Consider the following 22198-nt stretch of genomic DNA (forward strand, 5'->3'; position numbering starts at 1 on the left):
TTTTCAAGCAAGGAAATATACAGAGGAGACAAAGCCCTCATATGCTGAAATTACACCCCGAAAAATAGGTTACTTGACAATGACTTGTTTCTAAGTGGAGCAGACGTTTCTAGGGGCGGAAGTGTTGGCTGGGTTGCCGGGGCCGCCGCCTTTTCCTCCCAACTTACTGCCTCTTAACCTCGCCCAGTCCCTGGGTTTAGAGCCGGGATAATAATTCTCCACACCTCCCTCCTCCCTGAGCTGGTGGAAGGCGTAATGAATCAACATCTGAAGCTCTCTGAAGAGGCCGAGTTCAGGGCGCCGTGCGAGTACACAGCACCACCAGCCACCTCTCGAACCTACATCGAGCTGATTTATTTACCTCCCAAGAAAGAGACAACAGTCATCATATTTACACTTCACGCTGCAGCTTCGTGCATTTCCCTACAGCACCCCGCCCTCTGCCATTGCTAACACTCCATTAAAGACGCTGCTTTTCCACGGAAGAGACGTTCCCTCTCCCAGCATCTCTCTCGTCCTGAGGGTCGCAGCCTCCTTCCCCAAATCACAATCTGTTGCCACAAAACATGTCGCCCCACGGTACACAGGGGGCCACAGCCTCTCCCCAGGAGGATGAGGAAATGGATTCCGTAGGAAAAGAGGAAGTCAGATGCTGCCAATAATTACGAAGCGAAGCAGAGGTGCGTGAAAGGTAAATGGATGTCGTTTAAATGTTGGTCATTTAAAGAGTGCATAGCGCCCGAGTCCCTCATTACCACGCAGGGCCACAGACTGGTGGCAATTAGGCTGGCACAGGTAGGACCACCCTGCTGAGAAATGGGGGGATCGTGGCACACCTGCCAGTGAGTGCTGCTGGGGGTAGCATTGGACTTCTCTTCTTTCTGGTTTTTGACAGCCCTCTCGTTTTCTTTTTTTTTTTTTTTTTTTTTTTTTTTTTTTGAGACGGAGTCTTGCTCTGCCGCCCAGGCTGGAGTGCAGTGGCCGGATCTCAGCTCACTGCAAGCTCCGCCTCCCGGGTTCACGCCATTCTCCTGCCTCAGCCTCCCGAGTAGCTGGGACTACAGGCGCCCGCCACCGCGCCCAGCTAGTTTTTTGTATTTTTTTAGTAGAGACGGGGTTTCACCGTGTTAGCCAGGATGGTCTCGATCTCCCGACCTCGTGATCCGCCCGTCTCGGCCTCCCAAAGTGCCGGGATTACAGGCTTGAGCCACCGCGCCCGGCCAGCCCTCTTGTTTTCAGTAGCATTCCGTCCTTGGTGCTCTCACACAGCTAATAATACTAAAAGAAAAAAAGAAGAAAGAAAGAATGAGATGAAAAGGTTTAAAAGGTTCTTCTAGGCCAGGAGCGGTGGCTTACGCCTATAATCCCAGCACCCTGGGAGGCCATGGAGGGCGGATCACAAGGTCAGGAGTTTGAGACCAGCCTGGCCAAGATGGTGAAATCCCGTCTCTACTGAAAATACAAAACTAGCCGGGCGTGGTGGTGCGAACCTGTAATCCCAGCTACTGGGGAGGCTGAGGCAGAAGAATTGCTTGAACCCAGGAGGCAGAGATTGCAGTGAGCCGAGATTGTGCTGCTGCACTCCAGCCTGGGCAACAGAGCAAGACTTTCTCTCAAAAAAAAAAAAAAAAAGGTTCTTCTTGGTTCTGAGAATCAGAAAGGCCGCTGCTCCTCGGACATCGAGCCTGGCTGGGAGAATCTCGACAGATGTTCTGGAGTGACAGGGTCCCATACGAGGGCATCTTGGGTGCCACCTGCCAGGAGACAGGATCGATGGACACTCGCTGCTTAGAGCAAAGCCCAGGGGCTGACTCCCCCACACCAACGGTAAAGGGGATATCAGCAGAGGCCCCCTTAAAAATGATGTCTTGGCCAGGCGCGGTGGCTCACACCTGTAATCCCAGCACTTTGGGAGGCCGAGACGGGCGGATCACGAGGTCCAGGAGATGAGACCATCCTGGCTAACACGGTGAAACCCCGTCTCTACTAAAAAATACAAAAAACTAGCCGGGCGAGGTGGCGGGCGCCTGTAGTCCCAGCTACTCGGGAGGCTGAGGCAGGAAAATGGCGTGAACCCGGGAGGCAGAGCTTGCAGTGAGCTGAGATCCAGCCACTGCACTCCAGCCCTGGGTGACAGAGCGAGACTCCGTCTCAAAAAAAAAAAAAAAAAAAAAGTCTCTATTTCCATACTAATCCTGGGTTGCACTGAGAAGAGACACTTCTGGCCGGGCGCGGTGGCTCACGCCTGTAATCCCAGCACTTTGGGAGGCCGAGGCGGGCGGATCACAAGGTCAGGAGATCGAGACCACGGTGAAACCCCGTCTCTACTAAAAATACAAAAAATTAGCCGGGCGCGGTTGTGGGTGCCTGTAGTCCCAGCTACTCGGGAGGCTGAGGCAGGAGAATGGCGTGAACCCGGGAGGTGGAGCTTGCAGTGAGCCGAGATCGCGCCACTGCACTCCAGCCTGGGCGACAGAGCGAGACTCCGTCTCAAAAAAAAAAAAAAAAAAAAAAAAAAAAAAAGAGAAGAGACACTTCTGTCTGAAAAGCAGGGCAGGCCCATTGAAGCTCAAAGAACCACACCCAGGGGTTCTGCTGTTCTAGGAGAAGGCAGGGGGCTGGGGGTGGGGGCAGCGGTGGATGGGAGGGAACAGCCCAGCATGCCGCCTTCACGGCCACCTCTAGACCCCCTGCAGCCGATCTTCAGCTCCCGGAAGACAGCGCCGGCTCCAAAGGGATGTCACTGCTGGGCCTTCCAGCTTCTCTCCCCAGTGCTCTCCAGATCAAAACCCCCAAACTCGTTAACTAAAAACTTTGCTGAGGGAACAGCACATGCCGAGGTGCAGGATGGATGTGGTGCCAACTCTCTCATTAAAGTGCCTTTCACCACGAGAACTCACTGCCGATCACAATGGGCACTTGGTCGCTGCCATTTCAGAGTCAGAGGCTGAAGGGAGGAGAGGAAACAGCTGTGTCCAGGTCAAAACAGATCAAATTTATGACTGGTGGAATGTGGCTGAAAGCTATTTACTGCATGCTTGGTGCCACTATTTTCTTTTCTTTCTTTTTTTTTTTCTTTTTTTGAGATGGAGTCTCGCTCTGTCCCCCAGGCTGGAGTGCAGTGGCACGATCTTGGCTCACTGCAAGCTCCGCCTCCCGGGTTCACGCCATTCTCCTGCCTCAGCCTCCCGAGTAGCTGGGACTACAGGCGCCCGCCACCACGCCCAGCTAATTTTTTGTATTTGTAGTAGAGACGGGGTTTCACCGTGTTAGCCAGGATGGTCTCGATCTCCTGATCTCGTGATCCGCCCGCCTCAGCCTCCCAAAGTGCTGGGACTACAGGCTTGAGCCACCGCGCCCGGCCTAGGGTCTCACTCTGTCACCCAGGCTGGTGTGCCGTGGCATAATCATGGCTCAGAAGGCTCTACCTCCTGGGGCTCAAGCCATCCTCCCTCCCCAGCCTCCCTCCTGAGTAGCTGGGACTACAGGCATATGACACCATGGCTACTTTTTTTTTTTTTTTAATCTTATTCTGTGCCTTTCTCTTGGCGTCTGGTGGCTGCACACAATCTTTGGTGTTCCTGGGTTTGTAGGGACATCCGTCCAGCCTCTCTGCCTCTATCTTCACGTCCCCTTTTCTGGGCGTCCTGTCTCCTTTTCCTTCTGTTCTCCTAGAAGGACACTTGTCATTGGATTTAGGGCCCACCCTATCCAGGATGACCTTGTCTTGCAATCCTTAACAAACACATCTGCAAGGACCCTTTTTCCCATCAAGGTTTCATTCTCTGTTTCCAGGTGGACATATCTTCATGGGCAGCCACCGTTCGACCTACTGTGGTAGCCACGGTGACCCAGAGAACTTCTCTCTCAGCCCCCACTGGATCCTCTGCTGTCAATGGGACAGAGAAGAAAAAAGAGAAGGGGGTAGAGAGAAAAGAAGGGAAAGAATGAAGGGGAGGGAGAGTTAGCCAGTTAGCCAGTAACTGCCCCCGCCTACTGCCAGTAACTCAGTCACCCCTTGGGTTACCATAATTTTGGTGGTTTTTTTTTTTTTTTCTTCTTGAGACGGAGTCTCGCTCTGTTGCTCAGGCTGGAGTGCAGTGGCCGGATCTCGGCTCACTGTAACCTCCACCTCCCACCTTCAAGCGATTCTCCTGCCCCAGGCTCCCAAGCAGCTGGGACTACAGGCGCACACCACCACCAGGCCCGGCTAATTTTTATATTTTTGGTAGAGAAATATAAAAATCTCGCCATGTTGGCCAGGCTGGTCTCGAACTCCTGACCTCAAGTGATCTGCCCACCTCAGCCTCCCAAAGTGCTGGGATTACAGGCGTGAGCCGCTGTGCCTAGCCGGGTAACTGTAATTTTGGATCCATCACAAAGCCACGGGGGTATTGGACCTTTCCCGAGACAGGCCACACCTGCCTAAACCACGTCCCTGTCTCAGAGGGTCCCTCAGCCCCGAGTCCCTTCTCGCTGAGGCGGTTTCTAAAGCGGGAGACCACAGCAGAGCATCTTGCCCACAAGGCACCCTCAGCGAGGAACGGAGCCAAAAGAGAAGTCTGAGCCAAGCACGGGAACCAGGGATACTCCTCCTCACGTGTCCTCACCGGAAGCTGGCAGTCGCCAGGGCCAAGCACAGAGCTCTCCTCCTATAGAGGGCTTTGCAGACATTTACCAGCCTTTTGTCGATGGGAAAGGGACGGAAGCTCATTCTACTGTAATGGAACCTATTATGTCACAGGTGGTTTCTGATCATTAGAAAGCACTTTTTTTGGTTGAGTCAAAACCAACCTGCCTGCAATGCTGTTCACCCACTGTCCCAAATTTGCCTTCAGGAGCTCGAAGAAATGATGGTCACCACCAGACTCCAGAAGCTGCCTCACGCTAATCACCCAAGGGCATGAAAACATCCCCCAGAGGTTCCAGGGCACCAGCAGCTGGGCCAGACTGACCAAAAGAATTTCCATGTTTCCTTGAGCATGGATAGCAGCCATCACTGCATTTTAAAAAATGTAGCCCACGTCTCCCAGAATTAGATGTATAAAAGAAAAAAAACATGTTAGCCCACGATATGCTAGGTGTTTTACGTATGGTATTTCTAATCCTTACAACTGGCCCCGAAGGCATGCACTAATATCATCCTTGCTTTATACACGAGGGAATAAGTTCTGAGGTCAGGTAAATGGAAGATGGGGGATTTGAACTCAGATCTGCCTGACCACAGTCCTCACGTTGTCTTTCTCCCCACGCTGCCTCCCTCATGTGCAAAGGAACAGTCTATTTTCTATGCCTGGGGGCCGGAAAGTGGGGAAAGAATGAGTGTCCTCAAAGGAGGGTGAGGATAAAGCAGAAACTCCACTTTCATATCTAAACTAAGTAATCATGTTTTATTTCCATTTCCCTGAACACATAGTTCAGTTACACGGTTTAAAAAAAATACAACGGGTTCTCGAGAAATGTCAAGTATTACATTTCGGCGGACGTGTACAGAACAATCAAAATGTTGGACATCCCCAAACAGATGCAAACCTTCACCAAAGTCTCTTCCAGAGGCACGTCACTGAGGTTTGAAAAGAGCAGCTCATGGATCGGGCCCGGTTGATTTTCCTCATGTGTGAGCTTCATACCTCCAAAGTCTGGTTCACCCAGAGGAGAAAATATAATAATTATGATTCCTTGCACATTTATGGACTGTTTTATGTTTTTCCTTTCCCACAAATTATTGTGTTTGATCCTCACTTCCACCCTGTGAGGTGGGAGAGACAAATGTGCCCCTGGCTGCACATGTCAGGACACCAGGAGGTGCAGGAGTCCCTGGAGGAGGGCGGGAGGTAAGCAGGTGTCCTCTTTCCTCTGCTCTTCTTGCAGGAGGCCCACTGTCCCCTTTTTTTTTTTTTTTTTTTTTTTGAGATGGATCTGGCCCTGTCGCCCAGGCTGGAGTGCAGTGGCGCAATCTTGGCTCACCGCAACCTCCACCTCCCGGGTTCAAGGGATTCTCATGCCTTAGCCTTGCGAGCAGCTGGGATTACAGGCATACGCCACCACGCCTGGCTAATTTTTGTATTTTTAGCAGAGATGGGGTTTCACCACGTTAGCCAGACTGGTCTCAAACTCCTGACCTCAGGTGATCCATCCACCTAGGCCTCCCAAAGTGCTGAGATTACAGGCATGAGCCACTGCGCCCGGCCCCCCGTCCCCTTTCAAGCTTTAGAGTCCCCCCAAAAAAGTTGTGGCCATTGTGGGCATGGTGGCTCATGTCTGTAATCCCAGCACTTTGGGAGGCCAAGGTGGGTGGATCACCTGAGGTTAGAAGTTCGAGACCAGCCTGGCCAACATGGCAAAACCGTCTCTACTAAAAACACAAAAATTAGCCGGGCATGGTTGTGAGTGCCTGGAATCCCAGCTACTCTGGAGGTGGAGGCTGAGGCTGGAGAATCGCTTGAACCCAGGAGGCGGAGGTTGCAGTGAGCCAAGATTGTGCCATTGCACTCCAGCCTGGGCAACAAGAGCGAAACTCCATCTAAAAAAACAAAGAAATCTATCTATCTATCTATCTATCTATCTATCTATCTATCTATCTATTGCCATTGGAGATCCCACCAAAGAGTTGATGTAGAAAGACAGAAGATGGAAAAGGGAGAGGAAGGACCATGGTAATTCCCAAAAGAGGAACTATGGTATCCCTAAAGCCAGAGACCGGATTACAGCTTGTGCCAGGGACACCAGTCAGCCAGAGCAGCCAGGCTCCCCCCAGAAGGAGGAACCAGAAGCCTTTTGAAATGGAATGTTCTTCCCGCTTGCAGGACCTTTTTCTTGGGACCCCGAGCTTGCCTTCAGCAACAACGGTGTTGGCCCAGAGAGATCTGGAAGGCTGGCAGACACTAGTCCCCTCTGCTGTCTGTGGCCAGAACAGAGCATAGCTGCAGGTGCTTCTCCGAGGTCATATTGGCTAATGAATTAAGGTTAGCAGCTAAACACCGAAAAGAAAGGGCACTGAACTTTACTCTGCTACCACTTTGCTTCTAAGTAAATACTCTGGGGATTGCCTCACTCGCTCATCAAATGCCAGCAGTTCCTCTGAATGACAAGCTGACGGCCCCCAGTGGGCGTTCATAATACATGAGTAGACTCATTCTTCCTTGAGACGGTCAGGCTGGCCTTTGCCTCATGCAGAACTCCCAGGACATAGAAAAGCTTCACGGCCACACCTCAAAAAATTCTGTTGGCTTCATAATTCCCACCCAGAAGGGAACTGACTCCTGAAACAAGGGATCCCCAGAGCTTGGCCCCTTCCCCCATGGCCTGGGGGTGCCTTCCTGCAGCACACCTCCTGGAAACCTCTGTTTCCATGTTGGGGGACCACTCTGCTCCTGCACACGGAGAAAGGAAGAGTTGAGGTTTCCATGGTCATTTTTTCGTTACAGTAATGAAAGTCTTGAAATGATCACAGAAGGAAAACTGGAAAATTTTCTCCTAAAAAGAGCTGAGGCAAATTATTATAGCAACCGAATCCTAAAAGGAATTTTCAAGTAAAAATATGGCTCATGTGAAGTTGTTATGGCAACTGACATTTAAAAGTAACTGGATTTGGGCAAGTTTCTTTCTCCACCCTCTCTGCAAAGTCTTGCAGTAACTTCATGCTAAAATTATGCTTCAATTTTAATTAGCCAAATAGGTCATAAATACAGCGTATTCCCAAATCCTTACGATTTCCGCCCTGTGCGCAGCTGATCTACTAATGAGAAACTATTTCCAAGAAAACCCACTTACCGTTAAAACTCCTATCCAATATTTTTCTAATATAATTGATCCATTTAAACACATTGCATAATGTGATATTCTGTAGCATTCTATTAACATGATAAATAGCAGTGGGGGGGGGTGGGGAAGCCCAAGAGATTAAACATATTGCAAGCAGTGTAACTGTATTTAAATAACTCCAGCCACTGCCGAGGTAAACGCACTGTTCCCATCATCAAATACGGTCTAAACTCGGCTGCGTATCCCAGACTGCACGGGTATTAATAGGACGGCAGAAGGGGGGGGGCAATAAGAAATGACAGGCAACTTCAAAGACATAAAATTTCTATTAGGCTTTGTTATAAGATTACATCAAAGCAGTTCATATGTTTTAATCTGGGGAGAGAAGCAGCAACTACTCGGGGTTTGTGCCTGGGGGTTGCCTCTGTGTACTGAACCAGACGGTTTGCATAATGAACAATTTTCATTCAATCAGGACTTCAGCACAGATAGCTAGCTCCCTCTTCAAGGTCCCAGGCACAGGCTCCTAGTTTTCATTCTCCCAGCTCCACCTGCTGGAGAAACAGCTTGGAACCAGGAGGAAGAGGACGCAGGGCAGCGTTTCTAAGCCACGATGCTAAATTCGGGCGCCTGAAATTAGGGATCTGACTTGAGACACCCCGGCCCGCTGCGCCCCGCAGACAGGGCGTCTGTGAGATACCTGGGGGCGCAGCCTGGGTCCGCCCCTGCAGCCTGCAGAGAAGGCGCGGGGGGTCCAGGCCTGAAACCTCCGCCCCTCCCAGCGCCTCTGGAATGAGGGAATTTGGAATGAGTCGAACCCCAGGGAGAACGGAGTTTGGGGAAGGCGGTTCGCCCCAGAGACTGGCGGACAAGGTGGCTGGCTTCAAACACCAAACGCGGTTCCCACCTGGCCCAGTCACCTTTCAAGTTTCCCGGCCACCCGGGTCTCCGGGAAATCAAACGGGCGAGAATAAGCTGCCCGCGTGGAATTGCATTTTCATGCACAATGGGGAACTGAAGCGCTGAGCAGAACGTTTTGAAAACCTGGCACAGCCGACGCAGGCTGGGAGGAAGGGAAGTCCCGGGCGGGCGAGAGGCTGCGCCCGGACTCGGGGCTGCAGCCTAATCCGCGCTGATCCCGGGGCTTAGCGCGCGCCCCTCCCGGGCTGAGGCCGCAAGACCCCGAGGCGCCACCTGGCTGCGTCCCCGTGGGGAGGCCGCCCGGGGAGGGCAGGCGACATCAAGCCGCGTGCAACTGTTTTCGAAAACCTGGGATGATCATTTAAATGTTTAAAATATGCACATGGTAATTCAAAACTAATTACTCTGAGCACATTTGAAACATTTATGCCATCGTCTCTGGATCCTGCCTACCGATTGTGCGCGGCGGCTCACTCTGCTGTTTCTATAAACTGCTTCAGTGATTTTAACTTCCAGGCTAAATCCGGCAGCGCAGGCTCTGCCTCCCGCCCTTGGTTGGTGGAGGGACCCCTTTCCTGACTTCCAGGAGAGGAGGCTGTGCCCCGTTTCCCTGGAGAGCCATTTGTCACGGTCTCGCAGCTCTGGCTGCGGAATCCTGGCCCTCGTTGTGTTCATCATGGTCATATCCATTATTTAATTTAGGTTAAAAATGACCTTTCTCCCCACCTATTCCTTTTCTTGTTGTTTTCTCCCCATTTCCCCTTCCTCTGTCTTGGCACGTGGCCTCCATTTCCCAATCACACCCCACCCGGCTCCTTCTCCATTTGGGGGTGCACCCGGAAGGCTTTTGGGGGTTGTAAGGTGGCCACATCCACCAGCTACCCTGAGAAGCAGGACTGAACTGGGCCAACCTGGGCGAACAGCAGCCACTGCCGGGCACGTTATAGTGGCTGCCAGGGCACACACACGTGCACATGCCACACACACGTGTGCACACACACCATCCACGTGCACGCATGCCTCAGACACGGAGCCAGGCCTGCTTACAGACTGGACTAATTAGACCTGGGCAGGTCCTGAAGCAAATTCACTTCCCCAATTTCCAGAATAAAATGAGTTCTCTTCCTCTGGGGGCACTAAACCAGCATGCCCGGCTCAGGGACCGAGAATGGTGGTGTGGCCAAAACGACCTGACTTCCCAAACCTATCCGGGGAGACTGACCGGGGGCTGGGATTGGAAGAGGCGCCATTCTGGAGTCCAGAAATTAACACAGGCTTATAAATATGTTCCGGGACACAGACGAGCAATGACTGGTTCCTTATTAACACTGCAAAGATGCCCGTGGCAGGTTTTAGGCGTTTAGGAATACAAAAGTGGGTTAGATTCCCACAGCCAGCTCCAGTTTGATAGAGCTGATATTACTAGGTTTAACTAGAACCATTAAGAGACTCTTCATTATCCCCACACCACCGCCACCGAAGTTATCACACGAGCCATAATGCAAGAGAATTTCCATTCCATCAACAAGAGAGGGAGCCAGTCTATCTTTGTCCAAAGAAAATGAGCAGCCCAGCACGAAGCTTGGGAGGAATCGAGTGCATAACCCACCAATAACACCCCCGGCAGGATTTCCTCAGCTATGCGGTGGGCTAAGCGGAGGCAGGCTGCTCCGGCGTGCTCTTCCCGTGTACCTGGCCTGCGAGAATGCCAGCTCTATGAGCAGCTGAAAGGTCAATTAGTGACAAAGGACACTCCTAGGACCTACATTCCACAGGGCTTAAGTCTTAAGCTCCAAAGAAATGAAGATCCACGCTGCCCTCCCGGTGTGCAGCAATCTCATTTATTTTTCTACAAAGACTCACCGCTCAAACCAAGCTAATTTTCTTGGTATCACCTGCACCTGGTTTACTGGCTCCTGCGCAAAGTGCCGGTCCTTCAGTCTGAAGTGGACTTTTCTTCCAGCTGGTCCCCGTTTTGCACCTTCACGATGATCACTCACCGGTCTTGTGTCTGCCTCCACCAGACTGTCCCCCCTCCTCCACTGGACTCCCTTCCCACACCACATACTCGGCACCCTCTGTCACTCTGCTTTTGCTTATAGAAAGTGCTCTTCCATTGTGTGAGGCTCCCCGGCTCATGGATGGAAATTGAGAAGGGTCCAGGTCTTCTATTTCCTTCACATTTCTTGTGTCACCTCAAGTATCTTCTCACGGGACAGACACCATGTCAGATATACGGAGGACCCGGTTTTATCGCTGGAGTCAGAAGCCCCACAAGATGACCCCGCACACCCCCATACACAGCAGAAATTGGACCCCTCATTCAGATGTTCCTGGCATCCTATAACTCGCCTAAAGCTAGATTTATTGCTCCTGCTGTAAAGTGTATCTGCTCTAAGCCTCGCTTAAAAGCTACCACTTGGCAGAAGATCAAGTTAGAAGTGCAGGCCAGCAGGTGATGGTGAGGGAGGGCAGGAGGGGGTGGGGAGGTGGCGGGGTGGAGCCAAGAATGGAAGCGCTGAGAACTACCAGCTCAATATTTAACCTAACTGGTAATTTGCTGTGACAATTATGCCACAAACGGAACACTACCACTATGCAAGAATGTTGCGCTCTAATCAAGAGGGCTCTGCTTTTCCTAGTCACTGGCACTTTAATAACACACACACAAAATGAGGCTTGGCTGCAGGAGCTCAGGGTTCTATCAGGAAGCACGTGCAGCACGCGGAGGCGGCCTGCACATCGGTCTGAGTGTTGCTGCCCGGTGAGCCTAACACCTTCAATTCTCCCTCAGACAGAGACGGAAGGGAACAGAGCAGTCAGGCTCTCTCACGACGAGAGCCGCTTTGACTGACAGGCGTCTTCCCGGAGAGCCTGTGCGTGCCCCCACTGCAAATCGACACTCTTCCCAGCGCCTCTTTCCAACCAGGAAGGCTTGGTGTGGGTTTGATCCTTACAGAGTAACTTTAACAAGGATTTCCATAAAAATAAAAGTCCACGGAAACACATCTTCCTCTTCAAGATGGAGAGCAAGACAGGCACAGGGACACACACACACACAGCCAAACACCGAAACCGCCAGTTAAAGACCCTGGTATGAGACAAAAGAATATTGTTAACATCACGGCTATAAAGGATGTTGCCATCTTCTAAACTGACTGCTGGGTTCCTGAAACGTGGCTAAGTAAGACAAACTGTTTTTTGCGTAATTAGTGGCTCCTTTATGGAAGGTTTGCTGCCTGAGAAGAGCCCATTAGAGGAGGAGAGCTCATTTGCAAGGATGCACCTTATACAGCTATTCAGGTTTTGAATGAATCGTGGAGCAGGAAATGGGTGGTGGTGCTGGTGATGGTGGGAGTCGCGGCGTTATGGAAGCAGAAAAGCTTTCTGCAAGAGACAGGCTTTGCATTACAAGCCTAAGTACTGAGGAGATCAGCGTTCCCAGGCAAACATATAAGCCTCTAAAATTTTAGGCCAGTAGAAATGACCTCTGTACCATGGCTGACTGAAGATATAAATAAACTTCAACTTGAACAGCAGTGTCAACGGTGAGAGGAGATGAGAGTCCAATTGGGGCTTATTTTTAAAAAGTCCTAGCTGTTCTGACTCCATTTCAGGGCAGGGCATTCAAGAGCACAGAGCTGGAGCTCCCTGTAGCGAGCCCTCCTCTGTAACAGCCACCAGCCCCTGGGTTACCTGGCTGTTGAAAGGAGGCTGCACCACACACAAGTTAAATATAGGTTTGGTTATTTGCATTTTACAAGCACCGAGAATGTTATCTGAGGAAGCTGTCATTTTTAATGACAGCACAAACTTCCAATTGCCAACTGGGTAATGCACTAGGGAACGGGCATAATTTTATAAGAACGGCTCACCATTATTAAAAGTTTACATGATCACTTTCGAATTGGCTATATAAATATTTCTCACGAGGCAGGTGGGATTCAGTTTTTCACAAGGTCTATTCAAGGCTGAAAAAAATGGTTTGTTTTATTGAAAAGTATACATTTTGAGACTCATCAACAGCTAAAGAGAGGGTGTAAAGTGACAGCTACTAAGAGCCTGAGAAGCTGCAAATGCGGCCAGGTGGCTGGTTCAAAGCCTGTCACCCACACTCACGAGCTCACTGGCGAGTCAGACCCTCTCACGACAAACCCAGTGCAGGTTAGGGGTACGGCGATGGATAACACAAGAACCTCTTACTGGCCGGGCACAGCGTCTCACCTCCGTAATCCCAGCACTTTGGGAGGTCGAGGAGGCCGGATCACCGGAGGTCAGGAGTTCAGGATCAGCCCGGCCAACATGGTGAAATACTGTCTCTACTAAAAATACAGAAATTAGCCGGACATGGTGACACATGCCTGTAATCCAAGCTACTCAGGAGGCTGAGGCAGGAGAATCGCTTGAACCCAGGAGGTGGAGGTTGCAATGAGCCGAGACTGCGCCACTGCACTCCAGCCTGGGCAACAGAGAGACTCCATCTCAAAATATATATATATACCTTTTACTCAGCCCATGCTCAAACCCTACCCTATTTGCACCAGGAACCCAGCTCCCTTTGGTGCCTCTACCCAGCCTCCATGGCACTGCGTGGCTTCATGTCAGTGACGAACACAGCACACGCCACCGTTTCCAGGTATTGCTCTCGGTCTTCCACACACAGACCAGACAGCCCTGACCTAAATGAAGGCTCTAATCTGTGAGTCTCAAATCACCCAATTCTTTATGAAGTCTTTCCTGATTGACTGCAGTCTTCCAGCAATTTCTCCCTCAACTGCATTTTAATTTCACTGTGATGTGACTACTTAGCTTCCAAGCCTTGCTCCAAATAGTCCACAGTTCTCAGGGACAGGTATCTTTTTTTTTTTTTTTTTTTTTTTTCTTTTTGTTGTTGTTGAGACGGAGTCTCGCTCTGTCTCCCAGGCTGGAGTGCAGTGGCGCGATCTCAGCTCACTGCAAGCTCCGCCTCCCAGGTTTATGCCATTCTCCTGCCTCAGCCTCCCAAGTAGCTGGGACTACAGGTGCCCACCACCTTGCCCGGCTAGTTTTTTGTATTTTTTAGTAGAGACGGGGTTTCACCGTGTTAGCCAGGATGGTCTCGATCTCCTGACCTCGTGATCCGCCCGTCTCGGCCTCCCAAAGTGCTGGGATTACAGGCTTGAGCCACCACGCCCGGCCAGGGACAGGTATCTTGATTTAAAGTCACACACTGGCTGGGCGCCGTGGCTCATGTCTGTAATCTCAACACTTTGGGAGGCCAAGGTGGGCGGATCACCTGAGGTCGAGAGTTTGAGACCAGCCTGACCAACATGGAGAAACCCCGTCTCTACTAAAAATACAAAATTAGCTGGGTGTGGCGGCGCAAGCCTGTAATCCCAGCTACTCCAGAGAATGAGGCAGGAGAATTGCTTGAACCTGGGAGGCAGAGGTTGCAGTGAGCCGAGATCACACCACTGCACTCCAGCCTGGGCAACAAGAGCGAAACTCTGTCTCAAAAAAAAAAAAAAAAAAGTAAAAGTAACACACTAAGGCCGGCGCGGTGGCTCACGCCTGTAATCCCAGCACTTTGGGAGGCTGAGGCGGGCAGACCACGAGGTCAGGAGACTGAGACCATCCTGGCTAACGTGGTGAAACCCCGTCTCTACTAAAAATACAAAAAATTAGCCGGGCGTGATGGCAGGCGCCTGTAGTCCCAGCTACTCGGGAGGCTGAGGCAGGAGAATGGTGTGAACCCGGAAGGCAGAGGTTGTAGTGAGCCGAGATCGTGCCACTGCACTCCAGCCTGGCAACAGAGTGAGACTCTATAAAAAAAAAAAAAAAAAAGAAAAGAAAAATCAGCTGGGCGTGCTAGTGCACACCTGTAGTCCCAGCTACTCAAGAGGCTGAGGCAGGAGAATCACTTAAACCCAGGAGGTGGAGGTTGCAGTGAGCCGGGATCGCACCACTGCACTCCAGCCTGGCCGATAGAGACTCCATCTCAAAAAATAAAGTCACATACTGAGAGGCTGGAACCAGGAAGACAAGTGACTACATACTTTTCTCAATGACTTTTCAAAACCACCATTACAAATATAATTACAAGATTTAATGATCATTAATAGCTTTAGATAATCAGGTTGATTTATAGGCAAGTCAAATGTATTCTCAAGAGGCCATTTTTGCCAGGCTGGTGGAAAACAAAGAGTTTAGCCTCTTCATAGGCACAACCCCCATCTGTGTAGTAGGCAGGATGAAACTAGGGCTCCAAAGCCTTCCTTTCCCCTCCCCTCCCTACATTAATCTACCTGCTTCCAAGGGCCTGCTCAAATTACCTACCAGCCCTTGATGGTATGCAGGGTTAGAGGAGTTATCCCTGGACTTAGGCAAAGAAAAATCAGAGAACCTGGCCGGGCGCGGTGGCTCAAGCCTGTAATCCCAGCACTTTGGGAGGCCGAGACGGGCGGATCACGAGGTCAGGAGATCGAGACCATCCTGGCTAACACGGTGAAACCCCATCTCTACTAAAAATACAAAAAACTAGCCAGGCGTGGTGGCGGCGCCTGTAGTCCCAGCTACTCGGAGGCTGAGGCAGGAGAATGGCGTGAACCCGGGAGGCGGAGCTTGCAGTGAGCCGAGATCGCGCCACTGCACTCCAGCCTGGATGACACAGCGCGAGACTCCGTCTCAAAAAAAAAAAAAAAAAAAAAAAAAAGAAAAATCAGAGAACCTAACAGAACAAGAGAAGGCATAGATTTTCAGTGCCACAAAGTATACACGCTTCTGCCCGTGAAATCCTGAATTTATAACAATTAGAAAAGTATAAGCCTCCTGTAAGAGTGAGTTGGCTCAGTACACACATCCAAAGAGCCAAACACCACTTACGATTATTTATCTAAAGCTATAAATGATTAGTACATCTTTTAATTAAGTTTGTGATTTTTTTGTTGTTGTTTGTTTTTTTTTGAGATGGAGTCTCCCTCAGTTGCTCAGGCTGGAGTGCAGTAGCACGATCTTGGCTCACCGCAACCTCCGCCTCCCGGGTTCACGCCATTCTCCTGCCTCAGCCTCCCGAGTAGCTGGGACTACAGGCGCCTGCCACCACGCCTGGCTAGTTTTTGTCTTTTTAGTAGAGACAGGGTTTCACCATGTTAGCCAGGATGGTCTTGATCTCCTGACCTCGTGATCCACCTGCCTCGGCCTCCCAAAGTGCTGGGATTACAGGCGTAAGCCACCATGCCCGGCCATACCCAGCTAATTTTTGTGTTTTTAGTAGAGATGTGGTTTCACCATGTTGGCCAGGCTGGTCTGGAACTCCTGATCCCAAGTGATCCGCCTGCCTTGGCCTCCCAAAGTGTGGGATTATAGGTGTGAGCCACTGCACCTGGCCTGATGGTGGTTTTGATGCGATTTTTATCAAAATAAAGATGTCCATCCTAGGAGAAAATCATTACAGAATGATATGTGTACCATGCTCCCATTTTTAATTTAAACTCTATACACATAGATACATAGAAAAAACTAGCCAGGGCCGGGTGCGGTGGCTCATGCCTGTAATCCCATAACTTTGGGAGGCCAAGGCGGGCAGATCACCAGGTCAGGAGATCGAGACCATCCTGGCTAACACGGTGAAACCCCGTCTCTATTAAAAATACAAAAAATTAGCTAGGCGTGGTGGCACACGCCTGTAGTCACAGCTACTCAGGAGGCCAAGACAGGGGAATTGCCTGAACCCGGGAGGTGGAAGTTGCAGTGAGACAAGATCGTGCCACCGAGCTCCAGCCTGGCAACAGAGCAAGACTCTGTCTCAAAAAAAAAAAAAAAAAAAAAAAAAAAAAGATGGGCACGGTGACTCACGTCTGTAATCCCAGCACTTTGGGAGGCCGAGGTGGGAGGATCGCGAGGTCCGGAGATTGAGACCATCCTAACACGGTGAAACCCCGTCTCTACTAAAAAGTACAAAAAATTAACCGGGCGTGGTGAGTTGTGCCTGTAGTCCCAGCTACTCGGGAGGCTGAGGCAGGAGAATGGCGTGAACCCGGGAGGCGGAGCTTGCAGTGAGCCGAGATCACGCCACTGCACCCCACCCTGGGCGACAGTGCATGACTCCGTCTCAAAAAAAAAAAAAAAAAAAAAAAAGGAAGAAAAAATTAGCCAGCTACACAAGTGTTTATTACTGGTTGGTGAAATCCTAAGTAATTTTATTTTTCTTCTGCCCTTTTTTTTTTTGAGATGGACTCTCACTCAGTCTCCCAGGCCAGAGTGCAGTGGTGCGATCTCAGTTCACTGCAGCCTCTGCTTTCCGGGTTCAAGTGATTCTCCTGCCTCAGCTGCCCAAGTAGCTGGGATTACAGGAGCCCGCCACCACACCTGGCTAATTTTTGTATTTTTAGTAGAGGTGGGGTTTCACTATGTTGGCCAGGCTGGTCTCGAACTCCTGACCTGAGGTGATCCACCTGCCTTGGCCTCCCAAAGTGCTGGGATTACAGGGGAGAGCCATCGCACTCACCCTTTTTCTCTCTTTTTTGAGATAGGGTCTCGCTCTGTTGCCCAGGCTGGAGTACAGTGGCACAATCTTGGCTCACTGCAACCTCGACCTCCTGGGCTCAGGTGATTCTCCCACCTCAGCCTCCCAGGTAGCTGGGACTACAGGCACAGGACACCACACCCAGCTAATTTTTATTTTGTAGGGATGGGGTCTCCTTATGTTGCCCAGGCTGGTCTCAAACTCCTGGGCTCAAGCGATTTGCCCGCCTCAGCCTCCCAAAGTGCTGGGGGTATAGACGTGAGCCACCGTGCCAGGCCCATTTTGTTTTTCTTAACTGCAGATTATCTTCCTAAAATAAACGGATTACTTGCATGAGAAATAGTCAATAGTCCAAATAATCCTTTTCTTTTTTCTTAAACATGTACTTAATATCTTAATAACAAAACATACCAGTCTTTTTTTTAATAAGTGAAAATTAAACATCTAAGCTCTGTTTTTGAGGAACTGATGATTTCCAAAGGTGTTTAGAAAAGCCAGAACTCTACCAGCACTGTGGATATGAGGCTAAGAGCTAACAAACCACATAAAAGGAGACGGGGTGGGGGCGGGGGGCGGATTCTTCTCTTTGAGACAAGGAAGCAATCAATTTACTAGGGGAATAGTGGCCTTCTAACAAGTGAAAAGAAGAAAAGGAGACCAAACAGCCTGTTTCATTCTCTATAAATAAAACCCTGGGCGGCATATTGCCAAAGAAACAGGAGTCAATATAAACCTTTACATACTGGGCAGCCAAACTTCACTTTTAGACAGTATATTAATTATGTAGTCAATAACTATGGGTTTCATTAGTGTATTAAATACCACAATCAATAGTATTTATACTTTTCGAAGACAGCCCACTCAGGAAACAAAAGTGGGGGAGGGGAACATTTTTGACTCCGCAGTTCGAAACAGGACGGCACGCAAGAGATTAGCAAGGTTTTAATGGAAAGTATAAAACACTGGAAATATGAACAGAAATCAGATTATTACCCTTTTATTTTTTTTCCCTATCTCTTTCACAATGAGACTGGAGGGAATTCAAGAACCGCTTGAAATAAAGGCGAAATGATTAGATTTTTTTCTCCTAATTGCTTAACGCTGATGTCATGGTGTATGCAAAATCGACATTGATCTCTAAGTGAAAGAGGAGAAATAGAACCACAAGAATAGCCTTTCGAGGTAAACTATATCCAAGAGAATTCTACGAACTGTGGGCCAGAATCTATTTAGGTAACCCTCAGGGACCAAAATCTCTTAAAAGCCCAACAGTGGAGCCCATTTCTGACGCTCCTCTGCTGGTGATCCGACCTTTTAGTGGGGAAATCTGTTCGAAATATCCTCCTTAAGGGAGCCCTACCCCCCAGCACTGCCCCTGGGTTTCCAATCACATCCACGGAGACGTGCTGGGTTCGTCACGCTGGCCACTGAGAAGGCGCGGGGACGGGCATTAGCGTTCCCTGGATGCGTCCTGGTGCCACGGCTGCTCAGGCCTCTTCGCTGTGTGGACAGACACGTGGGGAGAGGAGGGAATGCTGGGAGTAGTAGGCGTAAGAGACTGGTTACTGGGCTGAAAGCTAGATCACCACTTCCCACCCACAATTTGTCAATCCAGAAGAGGCTGAAGACTGTAATTTTCTAGTCGGTGCTTTATGAGCAAGGTCAGACAGAAAAGAACTTCCGTAAAAATGGCTGAGGCCTCAGAGACTGACATGTGACCCGGTTACCATCTCCTGAGACTAGAGAAGGGTAGGAAGGAATGTGTCTAAACCATTAGTGAGGCTGAGCAGGAATCCCTGTGTCTGTCCTCAGGAACGTCAGTCATCCCGTCTAGGGCTGGCTGGCTCCTATGTCAAGGGCGGACAGCGACGGGGGAGACAGACAGGACACCACCTCCTCCAAAAGCCTCCACGGGTGGCATCTGCAGCGATGAACAGCAGGTCCTCTGGCAGCAGACTGACAACTGACCGCCGCACTGCCGGGGTACGAGGGTGAGATGTGCAGCCAATGGCAGGCGGTGTGTTGCAGCCACCAGATAGATAATTAATATGATTAGGAACACACAGAGCAAGCATGCTCTTGCTGACTGAAAGGCCCAGTAGCATAATTACTGTTTTCTTACCAGCTCACTGTCTGTACACATTTCAAAGCCTGGTTGGTGTTAGACTGCTGTGTAAACATCAATAAAATCCCAAGCGCCGGATCATCCGCATCCTTTGGCAACATGGCTTTTTGTTTTTAGTGTTTTCATGCTTTTAAAGATGCATTTCAGGGCTGCAAACACTAGGAAGAAGGATCTCCATGCCTTGGACTAATCTTCGGGTTTATAGTGAGTTAACATCTCCCCCAAGTGAACATTTATTATGAAGGCTAATTAATCGCTTTCCAGTTATGGGAACTCTTTGCATTCAAAGAAAGTAGGATTCACAAGCAAAGAATATACTGTTTATTAAAACAAAGCAAGGGAAACAAAAGGCTTCAAAACCCTTTCCGTTTAACATAGCTTTAGTCAAAAAAAAACACAAAATATACGAATGCCAGGAATACGTACAGGTAGAAAAAGTACGCATTCACCAAGCGAAATGCAACATTAATTGAAATGAAAACTAAAGAAACGCTTTGTAGTCGCTTGGATTTCCCTAGGGGACAGCAAGTCAATGCTTATCAGCAGTCCTCAGAAGAGACAATTTTGATTAGTATCAGGCCCATCTGACTCAGTCTATTAAACCCTGAAGGAAGGATACTCTTCAGATAGAAAAGAGATGCCTTTGATTAATAATTCTGCCCTATTGCCATTCCAAGCATTAACAACTATGTAGCACCTCTAGAAAGAGAGAGCCTTTGAATTCTAGGAAGACACACTTACTAAAATACCCAGGTGCCCACAAATGCTTCTCAGCTCTCCCTGCTGAGAAGAGCCCAAGTTGTGAGGCAGGGGGGTCACTGCTGGAGAAGCAAAAACCTAGTTACATAATTTACTTCATGATCTGCCGTTAGGGTCAGTGACTTATGACATAATTCCTGCTTGAGGATAATGAGATTGACAAAAGCCTGAAGGCAGAGGGAGTGACTGGTCTTACACTCACCGCTGGCTGACTCCCTAGGCCTGACACGGTCTACACCGCAGCCACCCGAGCGTATTTCCTTTGCCTACCGATGGGTTCTGAGATGCACACACGAGAGGAAATTGCTTAGTCTACCATAAAGAGCCTCTGTGCGGAGTAGCTAACACGGGATCGTCACAGGGAGGTGGGAGGAAATCGATTCCATTCTGGCTCTTTATTTGCAAACTTCTACCCAATGGGCACTGCTCTCCTCACATCGACGCGCTTCTCCTGATGCTCAGGACCAGCCTTCGGCCGTACTCTCTGTAGTCCACCGGCTTCACGTCCATCACAGTGGCCTTAATTCGAGACTCGTCCTTCAAAGAGAGAAGCGGTTTGTGAGCGGTGAAAGCGTGGCGTGGAGCAGTGAAGCCCCTTTTGCTTCAGTGGTTTCAGTGAGCCCAGCGGGAAGGAACAGACACACCGGCCTCCGAGTTCAGTCATTTCGGTGAGTGACAGCCTAGTCCTGATGTCTGGGGCTGGGCGAGCAAACAGGTCCTTTCTCTAGCACACGCCCTTCTGATTCTTTACCCAAGCTCCCAAACACTCAGAAGCCTAGAATCCTAGTGAGATGGACTTTCGAGGGTTTCTCTAGTTTAATTTATTCTCTCTACTGCAGGGGATACAGGCCAGAGAGGACATGGGACTTGCCCAAAGCCACACAGCTAGTTCTGAAAGCTCAACTTTTAAACTTTCAAGAAAAGCAGAGTTGTGAAAGAAAGAACACCCGCAGCAGAGGGAGACGACCGAGCCCGTCCCGTCTCAGCTCTGGGAGGCAGCCTCTCTTCACCTCACCTGCCCCGCCCAGACACGATGGGGCTGAAGGACCCCAAAAATCCCCTCTGGGCCCAGCCCACTCCCTGACGTTGTTTCAGTGACATCTGATCCTCTATCTCATTTAACGTTGATAGTGGCACGCCTAACAACAGGTATTAAGGTAAATACATGAGTACACCCTGCCATCAGCAAGGGCGTTTTCACCACTCCCCCGTCCCACTCCTACGTTTACATTCCAGGACTGAATGGTGCCTTTCCGGGCAGAAGGGAGGAAGCCCAGGAAGGCTGCACAGGCGAGCTCGGGACTGTCACGCCGCTGTGTGCTTGGTCATTACTAAATCCAGTGACACTCATAAGCATGATCAAGAGCAAAGCTCTGAAGTCAGGCTGCCCGGGTTGGACTTTAGCTCGGCCACTTGCTAGCATACGACTTAGGCAGGTGACTTGTTCTGTGAACGCCCCCGTGTCTCTGTATGTATTCCTTCAGTGGCAAAACGGGGTAACAGTAGTTTCCACATAGAGGCTTACTAGGCTCAAGTGAGATATTCCACGTGAAGGATGTAGAACAGTATCTGGCAGACAGCGCTCAATAATACTGTTCGATTATAACTATATAACTCGGCCGGGTGCGGTGGCTCATGCCTGTAATCCCAGCACTTTGGGAGGCTGAGGCGGGTGGATCACCTGAGGTCAGGAGTTCGAGGCCAGCCTGGCCAACATGGTGAAACCCCATCTCTACTAAAAATACAAAAATTAGCCGGGCGTGGTGGCGGGTGTCTGTAGTCCCAGCTACTCGAGGGGCTGAGGCAGGAGAATCACTTGAACCCGAGAGGCGGAGGTTGTAGTGAGCCGAGATTGTTCCACTGCACTCCAGCCTGGGCAACAGAGACTCTGTCTCAAATAAATAAATAAATAAATAGTATTATGGTCACTTTAAGGAATTTTCAAGGTAGTTTTAACTACATGTGGTCTTTGTTTCATATACTGACTGACTTAGAAATGGGGTCTCACTATGTTACCCAGGCTGGCCTTGAACTCCTGCCTCAGTCTCCTGAGTAGCTGGGACCACAGGCGCACACCACGACGCCCAGCTCATATACTTAATATACTTATCCACAATCTAAATTTG

The 22198-nt window shown here is 49.9% G+C and overlaps 2 protein-coding genes across 2 annotated transcripts in view; both read right to left on the reverse strand.

Annotated features, from left to right (window-relative positions):
- OVCA2 (OVCA2 serine hydrolase domain containing) overlaps window positions 1-22198 on the reverse strand; it is a 219978-nt gene that overhangs the window by 134757 nt on the left and 63023 nt on the right. The gene's annotated exons all lie outside the window — the stretch shown is intronic.
- RPA1 (replication protein A1) overlaps window positions 19607-22198 on the reverse strand; it is a 63113-nt gene continuing 60521 nt past the window's right edge. The window contains exon 17 of the mRNA XM_050763564.1: window positions 19607-20609. Within this exon, the coding sequence (XP_050619521.1) occupies window positions 20505-20609 (105 nt within the window). The 3' untranslated portion in view covers window positions 19607-20504. The remainder of the gene's footprint in view (window positions 20610-22198) is intronic.

This window comes from Macaca thibetana, chromosome 16, assembly GCF_024542745.1.
Source record: "Macaca thibetana thibetana isolate TM-01 chromosome 16, ASM2454274v1, whole genome shotgun sequence".
Classification (NCBI taxonomy): Eukaryota; Metazoa; Chordata; class Mammalia; order Primates; family Cercopithecidae; genus Macaca; species Macaca thibetana.